This window comes from Diabrotica undecimpunctata, chromosome 3 (assembly GCF_040954645.1).
Source record: "Diabrotica undecimpunctata isolate CICGRU chromosome 3, icDiaUnde3, whole genome shotgun sequence".
Lineage (NCBI taxonomy): Eukaryota > Metazoa > Arthropoda > Insecta > Coleoptera > Chrysomelidae > Diabrotica > Diabrotica undecimpunctata.
In genome coordinates this window covers 53578410-53599352 of record NC_092805.1, presented here as the reverse complement: position 1 = coordinate 53599352, position 20943 = coordinate 53578410, and the positions used below count along the sequence as shown (strand labels likewise).

The 20943-nt window shown below is 31.4% G+C and overlaps 1 protein-coding gene across 2 annotated transcripts in view; it reads left to right on the top strand.

The window, feature by feature from the left end:
- Window positions 1-20943, top strand: part of Ets98B (DNA-binding protein Ets98B) — a 144089-nt gene that overhangs the window by 75869 nt on the left and 47277 nt on the right. For both annotated transcript variants that reach the window (XM_072525928.1, XM_072525929.1), the window contains exon 2: window positions 10802-11810. In XM_072525928.1, coding sequence (XP_072382029.1) covers window positions 10802-11810 — 1009 coding nt within the window. The remainder of the gene's footprint in view (window positions 1-10801; window positions 11811-20943) is intronic.

Below are 20943 nucleotides of genomic sequence, written 5' to 3'. Positions count from 1 at the left end.
TATAACCTAGATAGGATTAGCATACGAGCAAGGCTCGTGGTAGTGTTAAGACAGCCATTTAGAGCCAAAAATAACAAACTCTCCTTTATACCTACAAGACCTTTATAAGAGCTATTATTTATTGTCATGCTCTTTTGTACTCCCTAATTAAGCAAAGACAGAGGAATATAGCCTTTGCCACGAAGAATAAAATTCTCTGTAGACTATGCAGGGACGTGAACTTCTATTCATTAGCCGTCATATACAGCTTCCCTGACATTCATCCCATTCACATCCAATCCTTTAACAAGAAATACGTTTAGGAAAAGATTATAAACCCACTCAGAAATTTACAACATTCTCAAAAGCTTTGCTACCCTGGAAGATATCTACCCTCCAGTCGCACAGTGGAGCGAAAACGCTAAAAAATGCGTAAAAATGCTCAGAAGATTAAACAATAGCCTGAAAATTTGGCAGACTTTGTTGTGTTATCACGTATTTGGATAGTATATATTATGAAACAAATTCAAAGATAATGAAATGTTCCATTTCTATATAAGTTTAGGGTGGAAGTCACTTATGGAATAAAACTATTTCTGTCCTTATTTTCAAAAATTATAAATTATAAATGTTGAAACTCGTCGACTTGGATAAAAGGAGCAATCACCGTCAAACTCAATAGTCAGTAATAAAACAATGGTAAGGGTTGGAAAACTTTTTCAATGTAACTCTTGAAGGTGTCAGTCAGATAAGAGAACAAAGGAAACAAAACTAGATGTTACTACTCCATATATTAGCAAAAATGTTTCGTTTTATAATAACAAAAAGAAAGGAGAATAATATTGAAAATATTATTAACATTAGCAGTAATACAATATTGATGGTAATTACAGTTACCAGTGTTAAAAGAATTGGTCTACTATTAAAAATCCACATCTTATAATAATCGTATAGTGAGGATATAATCACTTACATAATCCATGAAAAATCAGATTTAACAAGTGTATTTGAATATTTTTTTTTGCTATCTAAGTTCTTGCAAATCATTTCTCCCAAGCCAATCCAATTGAAAATCTCAATCCATGAAATAACTTAAAAAATCCCCCCCCCCCCCATCAAACGTTACCATTTCCACATCTAATATGGAACAAATTTACCGGGGTCATCGTTGCACTCTAAATCTATGTTTGTAGTAAAACTTTTCTCGTTGTGCTGCTTAACCCCACTTTCTGGACCTTTTTTCGGTTCTTAATGAGCTTCGTCGCTTTTTATGTCTCATTGTATTCATTTTGTCTCACGGGAGGTTAAAGTGAGGATGGTCATTACTAAAAAAAACATTGCATATCGGAAGAAATCTCTTACAAGTGGTGACCATGTCCGAGCATGAATTTCCTCTCCACTACACCAAAATCACACGGATTTAGAAGGATCAAAATTGGATAAAATAACTATTCTGAACTTAATTTAAAAGTTGGTGCCTATTCGTAGAATTTATTAAAATTCTATGAATAAAGGGGTATTTATAAGACGAATCTACCAAGAAATTTTAAATTGAGTCATTCTCAAAAACTGCACGTTGCCGATTAAGGGTTAAGTGTCATAATTTCAAATATCTAATATAAATATAAAATGTGGATATGATAGCTTCAAGGAAAGCTCCAAGCTAACGAAGTCTATCAATAGTGCCTAATTCAATATCAGCTTCAATATCTAAATAAATAATTTAACAGCTTAGTTAAATAACTTTTGTACTTAGAACCAGGAAATTATATTACTACATTGTATCGCTCTTTTTTAATATAACTTTTGCAATATCTAAAATTTTGAAGCATTTAATAGAAAGAAATATTAATCCTCTAAGATTTCATAGCCATGAAATGCTTCTTTTTTTATACATTTATTTAACTCATAATTTTTTCTGCTTATATCTCCCCTTTCGCTCTTAGGAATTCGTGTTTTTCTAGTGTATTGAATTTAAAAAATATTTTTTGTAACACATTTCAAATGCTTACAGTTTATTTATATGGATGGTCCACCTTCAGTATCCATCTGATATAGTCTCTTGAAATATTAACTGTATATTTTTTGTAGTACTGTTCTCTTACAACCTTCCGCTGTACTTAGCATTCGTAGGTTATGAAAAGGCTTTCGACAGCATTGGACACTGGGCGGTGGAAGAAGCTTTGGTCAATAGTAGCATAGATTCAAGATACCAACAATTGATACATGATATTTACCAAAACGCAACCATGACCGTAATTCTGGACGACAAATTAATAACGGATAATATAAAAGTTAAACGAGGAGTCCGACAAGGCGATAGGCTTTACCTTGACCCTCGAAGATATAATAAAATCAACAGATTGGGAAAGCAGAGGAATATGTATTAACGGAAAGTACCTAAATCATCTTAGATATGCGGATGATATACTCCTGATCTCCTTGGAACGACAAGAACTAGAATTAATGCTGAATGAACTTCATGAAAAATCACTGCAAAAAGGCCTAAAAATTAACTTCAACAAAACAAAAGTAATGACAAACACGGAAGACCAAGAGGCAATAAAAATACAAACAGAAAAAACAGAACAGGTAAATGAGTATATCTATCTAGGACAAGCAATCAGAGCTAACAGAGAAAATCAAACAGCCGAAATATCGAGACGAGTAAGAATGGGATGGGCAGCGTTCGGCAAACTTTTTTACGTTCTAAAAAATCAAACAATCCCTCTATACTTACGAAGCAAGGTATATAACTCCTGTATAATACCGGTGCTCACCTACGGAGCACCGACATGGAAATTTACACAGGCCAATTTGGATAGGATAAGGAAGGCACAAAGAGCGATGGAGAGACAAATGTTGGGTATATCACTTAAAGATAGAAAACGTAACCAGTGGATCAGAATCAGAACAAACACAGTAGACGCGATATAACAAGCAGCAAAACTGAAATGGAAATGGGCTGGACACAATGAACGTCTCCAAGACGGACGATGGAACAATGCCATCGGAAAGTGGCGTCCATACAATGCAAAGAGATCAAGAGGCAGACCACAAATGAGGTGGAAAGATGACATCAGGAAACAAGGAGGTCCCACATGGCAGAGAACAGCTCAAGAGCATAGGGAAAGATGGAGAAAACTGGGGGAGACCTACATCCAACAATGGAAGGATAGAGAATAAGTTCAAAAAAAAAACTGTTCTCTATCTTTACAGTCGTTATATTTCTTCCTTATATATATATACATATATATATATATATATATATATATATATATATATATATATATATATATATATATATATTATATTATATTTTTCCATAAGTTTCTTTCTTGGATCAATCTTCCTTTCATATCCTTTTTTATCACTCATCTACCGAAGCATTCTCATTTCCTCCACATGCATTCGTTGTTCCTTTTTATTTTTAACGATCCAACATTTAGTTTCATACAGCATATCTTGTCGTATTGCAGTTTTAGAGAATTTTCCATTCAGTTTTATTGGATTCTTTCTGTTACACAACAACTGTTAATCGTCTTCATCCATCTCACCCTAATTCTGCTACATATATCTCTATCTATTTTCCCGTTACTCTGCAATACCAATGTTAGGTACTTAAAACTGGTCCAGTTTTGTTATAAATCCCTTTCAGTGTTTCCTACTAACACTACATCATCAGCGTATGTTAGGCACCAGGGAATATTTCCCTGTAGTTTCCCAATTATCTGATTTAACATTGATGAGAATAAATAAGGAGGAAGCACTGAATCCTAATACAATTCTACTTGCACCAAAATATATCATTCCCCCCTCTTCTTCACTTATTTTTACTTCCTTATACATGTTTCTCACAATGTTTACATATTTAACATGAACTCCTTTTTTAATGAGCACTCAACACAAGACATAATCTCTCGAGGAACTCTATCGTATGCTATATGCTTTCATCAATATCAATAAAAAAGTGTCATAATATGAGCGTTTATTTGCATAAAATCAAACTGATTTTCGGATATTTAGGTTTCTTCACGTATCCGTCCATCAATTACTCTGTTCCATATTTTCGTGGTGTGACTAAGTAGTTTTATGTGTCTGTATTTTGTGTATTGTTGTATATCGCATTTATCTATGCTGATTCTCCATTCATCTGGCATTTGTCACATGTCCATAATTTTATTAAACAAACTTGTTCTTCTTTTCTTCGCAACGTTTTTTATTATTGCCAATGCGTATTTTATTGCCAATTAGGACCATCATGGTCAAAGTGTGGTATTTTTCATTGACGAATCTAAGAGACTGTTCTTGTTGAATAAAGACTAGTTTTATTTTCAGGTCATTTCCCAATGCCTTCTTTTCGAATCGTTAGAATTTTAACTTAAGAGTACGTTGTGTATCTTAGTTTTGTGTCACCCCAATATTTCTGCATTATCGATTCGCGTTATTGATCATACTTGTATTGTTTCTAAAAATTACTCTTTCATGTAATTTTAACTTTACTGTATACTGATCATTTTATTTTACTTTATAAAGATTTTTTTAAAAATATTTCTGTACTGTAGTGTAGTGCAGTGACTAGAAGCTGTTAAATGGGGCAATTCAGTTTTAATATCTTCTCATTCACAGCAGCTTTGTATTCAGTGTTCGGTGTTTACATACACTATATTGTATGTTATTCCAGAAATAAATGAATAACAATAAATTCTATTCGGGGCTTAAACTTTTTCAAATACCTAGGATAAAAACCCTTCTGTTGTTATTTTGGTTTTTTTGTGATATCTTTCTGGTCATCATCATCATCATCATCATCATCATCTAGCCTATATTTATCACACTCATTATTAGACATAGGCCTCCCTTAAACTCCTCCATTCTTTACTATTTTGTGCTCTTTGTTGCCAATTTTTGATGATGGTGGTCTTCCTCTACTACGTTTGTCTGCTCTTGGCTTCCAAATAGTAATTTTGCTCGTCCTTCGTGAGTCGCTTTGCGAGACTTTTGTGAGACACTTTGCACTCATTCTCGCTACATGGCCTACCCAGTTCCATTTCAGTTCCGCTATGCCTTCCACAACATCGGCAATACTCGTCCTTCTTCGCAGATCTTCGTTTTTATTCGGTCCCGCAACGTCACTTCCAGCATAGACCATTCGTCTCTGTGCCACTCTCAAGTTTGTCTCGCAGTTTTCCAAACGCTGCCCACGCTAAAGTAATTTGTCTTTGGATTTCGCATGTTTGGTTGTTCCTGCTGATTCTTATTTCATGACCCAAATACGTCTATTTCTCCACCAGTTCTACCACTTTGTCTTGAATAGTTAATTGGTTATTTGGGACCATATTTGCCATAAATTTAGTTTTGGTCAAGTTTATTCTGAGGCCCACCTTCGAACATGCTAAGTCCAAAACATTTAACATAAATCTTTAATAAATGGATAATCACAGATAATCTAAATTATCTGTGATAAGGAAAATGTCATCTGCGAAACGGAGATGCTAAGCTTTTCTCCGTCTATTGTTACTCCTCTGTGGTTCCAATTGACCATCTTATAGGCATACTCTCATGCCGTTATAAATAATTTCGGTGACAATGTCACCGTTGCCTTATCCCACGTTTTATTTTATTGGTTATTGTGCATTAATAGTCCAGGCGAGATCTGTAGAAAAGCAGATCATAATGGAAATTTTCCATAGAAGTCTATTTTTTCGCTGAAATCGTTTCAAGATATACCTTATATTATTAATGACAATATTCACCAGTTGCAAATCTTATGATTAATTTTTTATTTAATAAAATAAAAAAAAAATTGAAAATGTTTGCTCTTTGCGTCCATATTTTTACCTATAACTCAAAAAAATTCAATTTTTTAAAATGCGTTTGAAAGCTTGAGCCTTTCTTTATATATGAAAAATATTTAGAGTATTTAAAATGCTTATTTTAGGCCCAGCGTAATTTTGAAAATTTGATGGTAACTAAATTTAGCACACGTTTAAGTCGTAATATAAAATTCTTCTAGGCGGAATATAAAGGCTGTATGTTGTGTCTAAGGGGTTGAAAACATTTATGGGAAAAACTCTATTCTTTGCACTTTTTACCTAATTATTGCTATATTTTAAACACTAAACATTAAATTTTCAAATTGTGGCTAGTCAAATATTATGTAAAATTAAAAAGAAAACAGTCTTTTTTTGTACGAGCAATATTTCTGGAGTTATAGGCAAAAATATGGACGCAAAAGCAACAATTTTCGATTTTTTCATATTTTGTGAAATAAAAAATTAAGCACAAGGTTTGCAACTGGCCGATTTCAGCAAAAAATAATAATTTTGAATAAATGGCATATTATGGAGTTATCTAATATTGAATAACCAAATTCTATAAAACTCTTGACGTATTATCTTTTCTAGAATAGTAATAAGATAAAATACATACATTACTATTTATCACGTCATACTCGCGTTTAACTGACTCGACGTTAAATCAAGTTTCATGAAATAAAACAAAATTATCATAACATCATAGTATTTATTTTCTTAGCGGATTCCTCGCAAATTAGTATTCGCGAATTGGCTTATATCGTTCTTTATTAATATTTTCAAAAAGTTATTTTTAAAGCATCTGTGCGAGATGGAATTTAACACAAATATAATGGAAACTTCAACATGTGGCTTTGAAAAGCGTCAGTTGACGTTTCAGATTTGTTTATATTTTAGATTTTTACAAATAATAATTGTTTTCTTTTTTACTGTGACGTATTAAACTTTTTGTGACATGGATATTACGTACTTTGAGTTATTTCGGGTATTTTTAATGTTAATATCTGAAAAAAGAAGTTTCTTAATTAAATGAATTAAATAATTAAAGGGGCAAGAACATTTTTGGATAGTATAATGGACTTGCAATGATGTTTACACTTAAACTTATGTCCTGTGCTTTTTAACGTTTTAAAGAAATACCTTACTACCAAATTGGGTAAATCACCACCAGAAGAAGAATGTATTTTAATAAAATGAAATCTGATAAGATCTTTGAAGTGATAAAGGAGTAAACACTTGATTACAATTGGGATTTATTTACAAACTTTACTCTGAAAAAAATACCAGCAATGAAGAACTTGTACACACTTGTACACACAATATTGCCAGAGGCGCCAAAAATTTAAAGAAGTCGAGTTAGACAATGCAATTATCAAATTAGATGGTTATAAAATAGATAGGAATAGATTCTAATAATTTGCCTTTGCTAGGTGGAACTGTATGGTGGAAATATATTTACTAGCTTAGTACCAAAAACTTGTTGAATAAAAGTGAATAAAAAAGTTAAAGGATTTGACTCATAATAAAGTTTTTGACTAGCTATTGAATAAAAAGCAAACATATATATATATATATATATATATATATATATATATATATATATATATATACTTGTATTAACCTTTATAGATCCAATAATTGACATAAGTCTCCTCTTGTTTTCTTCATATTCTCTGGAAGACTTCCTTAGGAATTTTCACATTAATTTTAATTATTATTGCAAAGTAATATCATTTGCTCCTGGTGACTCATTTTTTTTTAAGAAGAGTTTTTTTTGTTTTTTTAAGCTTTTTGTATTGGCTGTTTTTTTCTTGATACATGTTTAAGTAATATTCTTGTGTCTCTACTATTAGTTTTGTTTATTACGTAATTATTTTTAATGTCATGTGTTTCTAGTTTTCCCTTCATGTGTTTTAGTTGCAAACACTGTTTTGTTAAATTATTCTCTCTACTTATTCATGTTTCCTTTTTTTCTAATTTATGATTTTCTTATTCGTATTGTAATATTGAGTAAATACGTATTCCCTGTTTTTTTTTTCAAGTCCTGATCTTGTTTCTTGTAAAATTAACCGCGATTTTTTATTCATTCTCTTTTCTATTCATTTCGCAGCTTTTAGTAAAGGGAATAAACACAAAAAATAAAAACCAGCTGACATGAGCAGGAGATGGCACTTCTCCTGGTGATGGTAAAACGCTGCGTCACAATAGAGAAAATAAAAGAGCCTTAAAAAATAGTAGATGTTTAGCAGTGGACGTAAGGAATTGACGTTTAATAAATATGGTTAAGTATAAATAAACATTAAAAAAAAGGGTTCAGTAGGCGGTACTGTAGACTAGCGCAAAGCTTTATATGAATCAACAAAATTGCTGTTTTTACTATTCTCTTTAAAATTTCATAATATTTTTAATCAAATTTCTATTTAGCAATAGTTTTTGTTGATGTATCTTTTTTAAATATAGCAAATTATGGGCTGTTTTAATATTTTGTATACCTTAAGACCACTACTTCGTTAGGTACATATATATATATATATATATATATATATATATATATATATAACTGTTTTTGATGGGTTGGAGTCAATAAAAGGGCTTTTATTGACTCCAACCCATCCAAAACAGTTATATATTTGTTCCAAACGAGTCACAAGTACTTCTTTTTTCTTATATATATACAGGGTGGTCCTTAAGTAATTGTACAAACAGAAACCGTAGATTCTGCACCTTAAAATATTACGATTTAAGTCAACTTGCTTTAATAAAATGTTGATATTAAGGAAGATACAGGGTGTTAAAGTGGAAATTTAAAATTTTATTTTTCGCTATAACTTTTACGATTGTGAATATTTTTGGACAAAAATTTACAGTTGGATGCTTTTGAGTAGAATAAATTATAATTTTGTACTTACTTTAATATAACTAATAGAGGGCGCCACATATGCCACATATGTGGCATAAATTTGCGCTTAACTTTTTTGCTCTTTAAGTTAGCTCTATTTGTGTTAAAAAATATTAAAGATACATTATTTTTACAAAGAAAAGGTATACTTGCTAGTAACCTAAAAATTCAACCGTTTTCGAGATAAATGCATTTTATAAGTCAGCTGCACAATAATTCGTAGTTTGATATTTGTGCGGTAAAGCACTGAATACCTGTAGATAAGCATAATTCATAGTTTATTCTTATTAAAACAACTTAAAGATGATAATGTAACATCACAAAATGCTTTGTTGTATGTGCCAAATGTCTTATTGGAGAAAAGATATTTCATCTTCTTCTTTAGGTGCCGTGTCCGTATTCAGACGTTGGCCGTCATCATGTTTACAATTTCCCTTTGCTATCGCTTCTTAAGTTTCTATAATGGCGTTGTATTACTTTTTCTCTATTGTAAAATGCTAAAACCCAAAATATATGGTTAATGCAAGATGGTACACAACCACATTCTAGAGAGAAAGCAGTTAGAACATACTTAAATACAACTTTTCTAAATACAACAACGTTGGATTGGTCGTGGTAGTCATATTCCTTGGCAATGTGGTGAGATGTTGATATAATTATTTAATTCATAAAAATTCGAAAAGAATACTTATTGTTCATTACGCAAATTGTTTACCCATTTTTATTAGGACAAATAGAAACTAGAGCACAGGTATTGAAAAACACATATGTGTCCTGTTTCATAATACTTTTGCTACAAATCTAACCTGAAAGACTCAGCATTTTTACAAAAACATCATTGTTGTCCTAATAACCGATATTGTTATAAATATAGTAAACCCACAGGTAAATTTAGTTCAGCATATTAGTTCGTTAGTAAATCATAATAGTGCATTTGTTCGAGATGTAATTATAGTTACTCGTAAGCTGTAACGTAATTATATAAATAAGTAATGTCATCGATATATTCATCCATTATACATTATAGCCACCACGTAACCCCGAATTTAATTAGCTTGATTTTGGTGTATGGGACGCATTAAAACTACTTATCTATAAGAATCCCATAAACATTCGCAACCAACTATGAGAAAAAATAAATACTGCAGCAGTTTCTTTAGAACCAATGATGCTATTTAATATGAGACGACGATATTCTTTTACGGAATATATTGACAAATTAATTAAAGAAAATGGTGGACATATCGAACACTTACTTTGACAAAAAGGTATGTTATTTAATTTAACTTTTTCTTAATTTGGTTTGTAAACAAAATGTTTTGATTATGACTTTAATTTAACGTAAAACGTAAAATGTTTGATGAAAAATCCTATTATTTTGTTATTTTGTCAAATCCTATTATTAATTATGGTGCTGATATATTTATTTTATTTAATATTTCGTTAACTATTAACTTTAGTTAAAGGTATTTCATATCAAAATTCAGAAGTATTAATGTTTTTGTCTATTTTTTCTTCGTTGCCTGGAGTAATTGCCTTAGATCAGAATTATGCAGCTGATTTTTAAAATGCGATTATCTCAAAAACTGTTGAGTTTTTAAGTTATTAACAAGTATATCTTTTTTTTGTTAAAATAATGCATCTTTAATATTTTTTATCCCAAATACAGGTAACTTAAAGAGCAAAAAAGTTAAGTGCAAATTTATACCACATATGTGGCATTAGTGGCGCCCTCTATCAGTTAAATCAAACTGTGCATCAAATTATAATTTCTCATATTTAAAAGTACTCAGTTGTAAATTTTTATACATAAATGTTTACAAACATAAAAGTTATAGCGAAAAATAAAATTTTAATTTTGCACTTTAACACCCTGTATCTTTTTTAATATTAACATTTTATTAAAGCAATTTGGCTTAAATCGTAATATTTTAAAGTGTAGAATCTACGGTTTCTTTTTGTACAATTACTTAAGGACCACCCTGTATATATATATATATATATATATATATTTATAATATATTTCTTTTTTTTTACCACGTTTTTAATTTTTAAAATTGTACTATTGGTTCAGGCTAATTTATTTATTGTTTTTTGCTTGTTCCAGATGCCACAAACGGTACCATCAGCAGGGTTTACTCCCCCGTGCGATTACAGTAACTTTGCCGATAACTTTGACTTATCGCTTTTGCCTGGAGGTGATCAGCCAGTCTCGCCGTCTACTCAATTCTACCCTCAAAGTTACGAAACAGAAAAGCTACTTCAACCAAAAATATTAACAAGTTTTTATCCATCGCCGCCATCAGATCCGGAATCAGATTTGGAACAGTTAGCTCCAGATTTTTCGACTTTATTGGTACCGACTGAGACGAAGAAATACTCTGGAAATATTTACTTGGAGGTTCCAAGTCCATACTCACCGATTTCACAAGGACTTTTATCCCCAAACGACCAGTTTTCGAGCTACAGAGAAACCAATTATTACCCAAGTTCCCCGGAACAATCTGTATATACGCCTTCTCCTAGTTCTGTTTATTCTACATCACCTTGCAGTGAAGAATATTTACAAAAACACTACATAAAAAAAGAAACCTCACCTGTGCCCAACTTTGCCCAATTTACTGTAAAAGAAGAATCTTTTCTCTTGCCCACAAGTCCTGCCTCATACAATTCTAATTCTTCTGATAACCTTTGCATACAACTCGATGATTCGAATGTCCTCGATCTTCTAAATGCAGTAGGAATTCAAAAAGAAATTAAAAAAGAAGCCGCCGACACTTTTAGTAGTTTTCAACGGAATCAAACTCTCAGACAATTATTGGAAAAAGATTCTAAAAGTTCAGAATCACAAACTGTACCGGAAAAACCTAAGGACCATCTCCTGCTAAGAGAGGCTTTAAGGGATACAAGCTTTCAGAAAAAGTTTAATATAAGACCTATCGATTTTGGTTTTTTGGAAACGGATATTAAGATGGAGGAGCCCGAACAAGACGATCTAATGAGAACATGCAACGAGGAAATGGTTAATGGAAATATAGAACCTGTCTTAAATATGGCTATTGAACAAATGAGAAAAGATGTGGATAATACTTGTGCCACTCTTGGAATTTCAGCAGGTAAGTCGCCTTGCCATTCTTGTTTGAAAACCGTAGTATGAAACGCTGTAAAAAATATTTTTTTAGCGAAAGTGCATAGAAAATTTCACAATAAAACGAAATAGTTATATATATTTTTTTTTGAAATTTACAATTATCCGAGATACAGTTCTCAAAATAAGTTGTATTATGAGAACGATTTCAGAAGTGGAAATTAAAACGTCGATAATAAACTTATTTTAAACTTATTTTGTGGTTTATTCCCAACGAAAATTGTAATGTTATTCCAGGACTAAAATATATTCAATTGACGTTTTCAAAATGGTACTCAGATCATTCGTCTTCCCCTGTTGCGCATTTTAAGCAGGCGGCTGGTGATTCTCTCTGATGTTCTTTGCAGCTCCAATTATTGCAAAGGAAGCAATAGTAATCTGTCCTTTTGTCCTTTTTTCGAGAACATAACGTTTCCTTTTGGCCCTCTTTGGTTGAGATATAGTTGTTTCTGCAGAAGTCGAAGCTTTTTCCCAGTGTTCAGTTCCAAGTAAAAAACTGCATTTTTTCCTTAATTGCTTCGAAGCATTAGGAGTGCAAAATCTCTTTCTAATGTGCGGCTTTATCAGGTCCAAAGCTAGGCTGGGGATCGCTCCGTAAAACACCCAGGTTCCAGTTATTTATTTGGAATATTACTAATGCATTTATTCCTGCTATATTCATAATACCAAAGAAAAGAGTTCAAAGCTACCTCATACTGTTTCTAGCAACATTATAAGATTTCCACGCATTTGTTCCACAACATCGACCCAGAACTTCAAATGATATGTATGTACGGCTTGTGGATAGAATTAGGACATTTTTTTCTGTAGGTATCTCCCGCTTGTTTTTCTTTACTGTTCCGAGCATGTCTAGCTCGAATTCATTTTTTAGTTGTATTGCTAGTGGGAGCTAGAAAACCAATTGTCCATAGTTACAGTACGGTATGTTCCTCTTATAGAACTTACAAGTCGCTTGACAACATTCGATGAGCTATTAGATAGTCAAAAGGGGCCTTCTAGTTGAGTTCCTGCATATATTTTCAGGTTTACAGTAAACATGTTAGCTAAGTCAACTAATGCGAAGACCTTGATGCCGTATTTAGTAGTCTTTAAAGGTATGTACGACCTAAAAGGGCATCGACCTCAGTTCTCAGTCATTGTGAGATCAGGTCCAAGTATTACTGACTTCTTACAGTTTCCTTTAAATCTCTCAAAAATATCTCGTATTGCTGCCAACTTATCAGTTTCCCTACGCTGCTGACCACTATTGACATCATCAAAGCGTAGGCAACGTAGAAGAAATTGGAACCGATTCTAAAACGTCCTGACTGCCTGATTTACTAACTCCTAGAAGGTATAACATTTCAAATAAAGCTCTCATTTCATACTGATCAGTTTGTTTAACATCTCGTTCACTATTGTACTTGGGCTTGACATTTTCAATATATGTATATATATATATATATATATATATATATATATATATATATATATATATTATATATATATTATATATATATATATATATATATATATATATAATATATATATATATATAATATATATATATATATATAATATATATATATATATATATATATATATATATATATTTGTAGAATTAGTTACCATGTTGTTGCTAACAAAAATTTCAACACATTCTGTTATAGTTTTGGCACTTGCTGCATCGTCCATGGGCCCAGGTATTTTTTTTTTTTTCGAATATATTATATTCTCTAGTTCTTGTTTGCGGTGAACAACATTTTCCCAGCATAACAGGGAACTTCATCATCGCCGTAACATCCTACAACTTTTTCAGCAACATCCTCCTTCAGTGCATCTTTTTCTGAATCAGTGTCGTGAACATTTTTCGAACAGAAATCTGTAATATCTTCATCTGGATCTGCTACTCCTGGTATTTTTTTCCTATTCTAGCTCTGTGTACCATGCCATGCCATATGTACCATGTACCTTGCTCATTTTTGAAAGCTATAAGTAATAATTCACATCAAAAAACAGAATATAATTAAAATATACAAATAACTCACCAACAAATATTAAGTTCACAATGAAATTCGGAGGTCGCGTGGTATACATAACTATGTGTCCGCTCGCCCGATCCAGACACCGGTGAAGCCAAGCGAATTAATCATGAGAACGCAACTGCCTACCCACTAAAACCCCATCATTTCCAGGCGCCTGGTACATGTTCTTAGCAAACATTACTTTGGCTGCCCCGCTGCTGACCACGTCTCTACTCTATATTAGTAAGACCGGTAGTGAGAAGGAGTAGTCCATCTTTTGATTTATTTTGTTTAATTTGATTAGTTCCATAAAATAAGGAATAAAAGTCTTAAAAAGTGTTCTGTCACCAAAGTGTTGAATAGTCCGAAAAGTTTTTTCTAGAAGCCGGTTGTGTTGTTTTGTTACCGGAAACCGCCTAGAAGCGCGGTTTTCCGGCAAGTGGGATACGCTGGTATTCCACGCGAGTACTGCAGGATTAGTAAAGAAGTAAATTTTTTCAGATTTACACTATTATTTGGTTTAATTTGGTAATTAAATTGTTTTTAAATAAAACCATTTTAATTCGGTAAACAATGGACAAAACATTTTATATCATATCTGGAAAATCTAACTGTTTATCAGATAAATTGCTGATTTTATTAAGTTTATAATATTCTGTTAAAAATAAATATATGTATAATCCAATTTATTCGTATACCTATACGTATTGACTGTATTTCTATTATCACTGTTTTTGTTTGTTCAATATTTCTTTTGTTGGGTCTGCTTTGCGTTGTTAATCCATTTCAATATTACCTTTGAATTTATTAGTATTAGTATTATTATTAATATTGCTTTACAATTTTTTTTTCTTAATCTAATTAATTTCTTTAGTTTATTTCATTATTAAGTAATACTTGACGGATTGTGTATAGTTTTTTCATTAATTTCCATTTTTAGTTGTTTTACTACATGTAATTACTGTTGAATATTGTATAACCATTGTACTGTTAACAATATTCAAAAGATAAACGCAATATAATTTTCATTTATATAAATCTCTTACTATCCATTGAATTAAAATCTTTACAACAAATTTATGACAATAGGTGTGCCTGTATGAAGGACAGAACTCCGCTCTGGTATGTTTCGGGCTTTTATTTATGGAATACAAGAATATTTACATTGTGTTTACAACCTTAAACAGATATTTCAATGGGTGGGACCATTTTTTTGTGTGAACTATTTATGGAACAATGGTTCTTAAAATTAGAGCGAACAAATACGAGCCAACTTCTGTTCCTCATTCGGTAGATATTATCAGTAATGAATTAATTAAGTATATCTACACGATGTTTATATAATTATTTAAAAACGATTACTTATTATTAGTAATACGGAACTCAAATGGTAGTTAGTTAGAGAGAAACTTTTGCCCCGAATACAGTGCTGACAAGAACATGGAAGTCTATTTTTGATTGCACATTGTAGGAAATGGGTTATTTTTCTTAATTCATTGCTCCTGCAAGATCTTTTTTGATTTCTCTATAACTATGTTCATGGCATTCGAATGGCTGCTTGCCTCAGAATGTACTTAATTTTTTCCTCGTTACACCAACATGCGCGCTCAGTGAACCTACTTCAGTAATTGTTGAACTTCATCATAATAGCTTGTTATAAGATCCAGTTCGTTCCATATTTTACAGAAGACTAAGGTTTCTGTATTGGTTTGTTCGTAGTCCATTCTTGTCCTACTCAAAGCTAAGAAACACATGGTCAGTCCTGACATAGCTTCGCATTCAGGAAGAAGGCTGATGAAACTTGGTTGTCACCTAATAGTTTTAGCTTTTACTCGATCGTGCACCCGAAGGAAGAGAAGAGAAACCAAATACTAGACTATAATTAATAGAGAATATAAAATTTACATTGTAATTATTTTTTGTAGAATTCTAAAGTAAAAGTAATAATTCGGTGCCGAATGCTACACATGGCTTTTCCACACAATATGAAATAGACAAATAAATTTTGCCCGTTAAAAACAAATTGATTGGAATGCTCTTTTACATTTATTTGGTAACAAACAGAAAACCAGAGAAATACAGTGGTTATTTTTTATACCGTGCAATACAAACATATGCAAAAAATATTTTGGTACAGTCAAAAGTTACATATTTTTTATACAAGAAAATATTGCCTTTATGGCAACTAGCCGGTGTCAAAAAATTTCAGTCTTACATGTTTTCATCGTAAGCGTGTCCAGAGTATTTTGAGTCTGAGAAATGTCGACTGGTAACCATGGAAAAAGACACCTGCTTCTTTGATAGAGACACTTGTGCATGTTGTACAAGTCCTTCGAGTTAAACTTGTCAAAAACAGTGGGAGAATAACCTATTCCTTGTTTAATTAATTTTGCTGGGGTTTTCACTGACATCGTCAGTGTTGGGCGTGGTTATGTTATATTTGATTGTCTGTAACAAAATATTTATTAATAATTTTTATGCCTCTTTTCCTAAATTATTTATAATTTCTGTTGTCTTTGAATAGTGAAACAAATGGCATGCAATATTTATAAAAATAATTAATTACCCAAAACAACAGTTATAGCTTTATCTGTGTACACCTTAGATTGACACTTTTTATTAGTGCACCTTTACTTAATATCCTTACTTATAAGTCCGCAATTTTAAAATTTAAAATTTTGAAAAATTACAGTGATTTTTACCTAACTGCTTTATAGGTAATAAACAGCTTTTTCATCCCCCCCCTCCTTTTACCCAACTTAATAACGTAATTCACAAATTTTCCTAGAGGAGCAGAAGTTCAAGTAAGTAGAAGCTTGTGGATTTTCTAAATACGTTCTTCTTATTGTAGTACCTATCCCTTTTGGATGTTGACGACAATCATGGCAATCTGTATCGTGCAAACTGCTGCTCTGAAAAGATTTGTGGTTGTTGTGTTAAACTACGTACGTAGATTTTTCAGGGAATGCTTCGCCTTTCTGGTCCTCATTTTTCCTCTACTTTTCCTTGTAAAATTATTTGCAGCATCCCATACCTTTCGCTGTTCCTCATGATGTGACAGGTATTCGATTTTGGCTGTTTTCATTAGGGTTAAAAACTCTTTTTCTTTTTGCATTCTTAATAAAACGTCCTGGTTATGTGATCGGTATAGGATAGCTTTAGGATTCGACGATAAAGCCACCTTTCGAAAACCTCAATTTTCTTACAGGTAGCGTCTGTGAGAGTCCACGACTCAACTCTGTATAATAGTATAGCAAAGATAGGAAAGATAGGAAAGGTATGAAAGATAGGAAAGATAGGAAAGATAGGGAAGATATGAAAGATAGGAAAGATAGGAAAGATAGGAAAGATAGGAAAGATAGGAAAGATAGGAAAGATAGGAAAGATAGGAAAGATAGGAAAGATAGGAAAGATAGGAAAGACAGGAAATATAGGAAAGATAGGAAAGATAGGAAATATAGGAAAGATAGGAAAGATAGGAAAGATAGGAAAGATAGGAAAGATAGGAAACATAGGAAAGATAGGAAGGATAGGAAAGATAGAAAAGATAGGAATGATAGGATAGATAGGAAGGATAGGAAAGATAGGAAAGATACGAAAGATAGGAAGGATAGGAAAGATAGGAAAGGTAGGAAAGATAGAAAAGATAGGAAAGATAGGAAAGATAGGAAAGATAGGAAGGATAGGATAGATATGAAAAATAGGAAAAATAGGAAAGATAGGAAAGATAGAAAATATAGGAAAGATAATTATCGTGCTATTAAGATTAAACCTGCTGCCAGTATAATCGTGCCCATATCTTAAAGATCCCTTTATCGAGACCAGTTTATAGCAGGTACCATCTCTGCAATCGTCAACTGCCCTTGTATTTTTTTATCTTTGTGTAATAAGTATTTGATCGATAGGTTCGTATTGGTTTAGCTTTCTTTCCTTTAATTATCTTATATCAAAGATAATACATCTATAGTTTACTCTGCAAAACACCTTAGTCTTAGTCATCATTTTATCAATAAACAATATTTTGAAACGTCTGCCTCACATTTTTAAGATTTTTTTGTAACTAATGTCACGAGCAACTGATCCCAATGCCACGAGCAGATTTAGAAGTATATTTAAATCAGACTGATAAGTTACAGCTACAGTCCGCTGAGCCGTATATTTGGAGATATGCTGCTTTTATATAAATAATTGTGGCACCGAAATCCTAATAAATGTAATAATGAATTGTATGCACTTGCAAATGTTGAAAATTTTCAATACCTATGTAAAAGAAAAGAAAAGATTTACGGTTAGTTTTCTTATAAACTGAACCCATCTTGAGGTCTCCCAGAAAGTTATTTCACCGCTAAAAAAAAGACGAAATGCTACAGTTATAAGTTTGTATGTATAAATTATATCAATACCAAATCCATAATGAGCAAAGTTCATATGGTGTAAGTGTGTTTTAAAGACTACAGTCTAAGCCTAAACTAAAGTTTACAGCTACAGTCCGTTGAGCCGTATATTTGGAGATATGCTGCTTTTATATAAATACTTGTGGCACCGAAATTATAATAAATGTAATAATGAATTGTATGCACTTGCAAATGTTGAAAATTTTCAATACCTATGTAAAAGAAAAGAAAAGATTTACGGTTAGTTTTTTTATAAACTGAACCCATCTTGAGGTCTCCCAGAAAGTTATTTCACCTCTAAAAAAAGACGAAATGCTACAGTTATAAGTTTGTATGTATAGATTATATCAATACCAAATCCATAATAAGCAAAGTTCATATGGTGTAAGTGTGTTTTAAAGACTACAACAATTAGCCTTTATGTTTAAGAAAATTAAGGTTTATATCTGACAGTTCACAATTCAAAGATTGTATATGCTATATACAGATGCATACAAAAGTATCAAAGTTGTGGGATGTACATACTGGGATAATAATAAAAACAGTAAAATGTTTAAACTCAATTTCATCATAAGTATATACACAGTTAAATTAATAGCGATAGTGGAAGCACTAAAATATTTATCTAACATAAATCATTCAAAGTTTATAATTTATAGTGACAGCAAAAGTTCTTTAAGTAAAATTAGTTCCATAAATCCTAATCGAAAGTAACTTATATTGAATTATATATAATAAATAAAATTAAAGAATTTCAGCAACAAGGAAAAACTGATAAGTTGGCTTGGATTAAAAGCCACTGTGGAATAACTGAAAATGAAATAGTAGATGAGTTGGCAAAAACCACGGTGACACAAGGAGTATTAACTCATTATCTCAGTATGCCTAGAGATATAGAATCAGACATATTCAAAGAGCTTAAGAAAGAATGGAAAGAAGGGTAGATTAATGAGAATATAAATATAGGAAACCATTACAGAGCAATCAGACCATATTACGGATAAATCTTGGTTTTCTAAAATAGAGTCGACAAAGGATATGACAACAACTATATGCAGAATAAGATTTAACCACTTTCTTACACCATCATGTATATTTAAAAGGAATCTAGCTGATAGTCTACAATGTACTTGTGGTCAGATGGGTAACCTACAACATAACATTTTGGACTGTTCTCTTATATCTAATAAGGTTAATAATTTTTTAGATTCCCTGTATTCTTTGACCGATGTCCACCATCCCATTAATTTAAATTATTTATTAACATTATTAAAATTATTTATTAACATTAGAAAACAATGAATTATTATATAGATTATTGTATAAACATGTTTTAGATATTAAACTCAAATTGTAATTATAAATATAGAGTAAGTATTTATAAAGATAAAAAAGATATATTTATAAAGAAAATATTTATAAAAAAATAAAAAAAGAGAAAAAGTGAGGAACTTTTGAGAAAGTGAGAATCCATAGTAAATTAGCTATTGTATTAAGTAGATAGCTGCAGAAGAGTTTGCTGTGGAACTCTAAGGACCTCATCGCGTATTTTATATATAAATAACTAAAAAAGCACCTAATAGAAAAAAGAACTAGAAACAAATTACCAAAAAAACGACTATATATTAAAGATCAATACTAGTAATAGATTTAGGATAAGATTGTATACGAAACAATGACTAATGAACAAATGAGTAAAAATTGTAAGATTTGCGAATGGATTTAGTGTCCGCAGTCATATAAACACAAACAAACAATAACAACAAGTATGTTGTGAGGTTATGTATGCATTTCTTCTGTTTTTTTAGTGGTTAAGTAACCTTTTATCAAAGACCTGAATATGGGATGAAATTGTATAGTACATCCACTAATAATTTTCCAACATAAACATGTCTCATTCTGGTATCAAAGAGACCGCCTTCCAAATCAAGGTTGTCAGACATATTTCCTAAAATTCCTAAGGTTATATTTAAAAAATATTCTCTATTCCCTATTCGTTATTATTCAATTGCTAGTCAACGAACGACACTTTTAAAAATAATATAAACATATTCTCAAAAAATATATATATATAAATTAATTAACTAGGTACTAATATTTCCATGGACTCTTCACTAATGAATTAAAGCAACCGTGAACTTTGTATATATTACTTATATTCTAAGTAATTTTCGAATATTGGCAACATTGTAGTCTGGAGAGAATTTAAACGTTCGACGTTGCCCTGTTGGTGAATTTAGCGGTAATACTTTTATAGATATAATGATCGACTTTTAAGAAATCAGACAACTTAGAATCCAAGTTCTCAAAAATGGTTTCAAGAATTGTATTATTTTTTTCCAAATTTCATTGATTTTATACCTTACCCGGAAACATGAAAAATTGCAGATATATTAATAATGGTATTAAGGTTATATTCACTAATTTTAAACTCATGCATTATGGCAACAGCGCGAAGCGCAAAGCCGTAAATTCTAATGAACACCTGTTTGTCTGGGTATGTGACACCCTAAAATATTTCCTTTTGCAGAGGCGGAGGCTTATTATAAGGTATAGGTAATATAAGTTATAAGTAATATTATATTTTTCTAGGATGGCATTTTTTAACATGCATCAACTTCTGTGTTATCAATAAATAATGACAGTTATGTTAATGACAGCTCTGAATTAAAAAATAAAGATTTGCACGTACAATCCCAAAGAA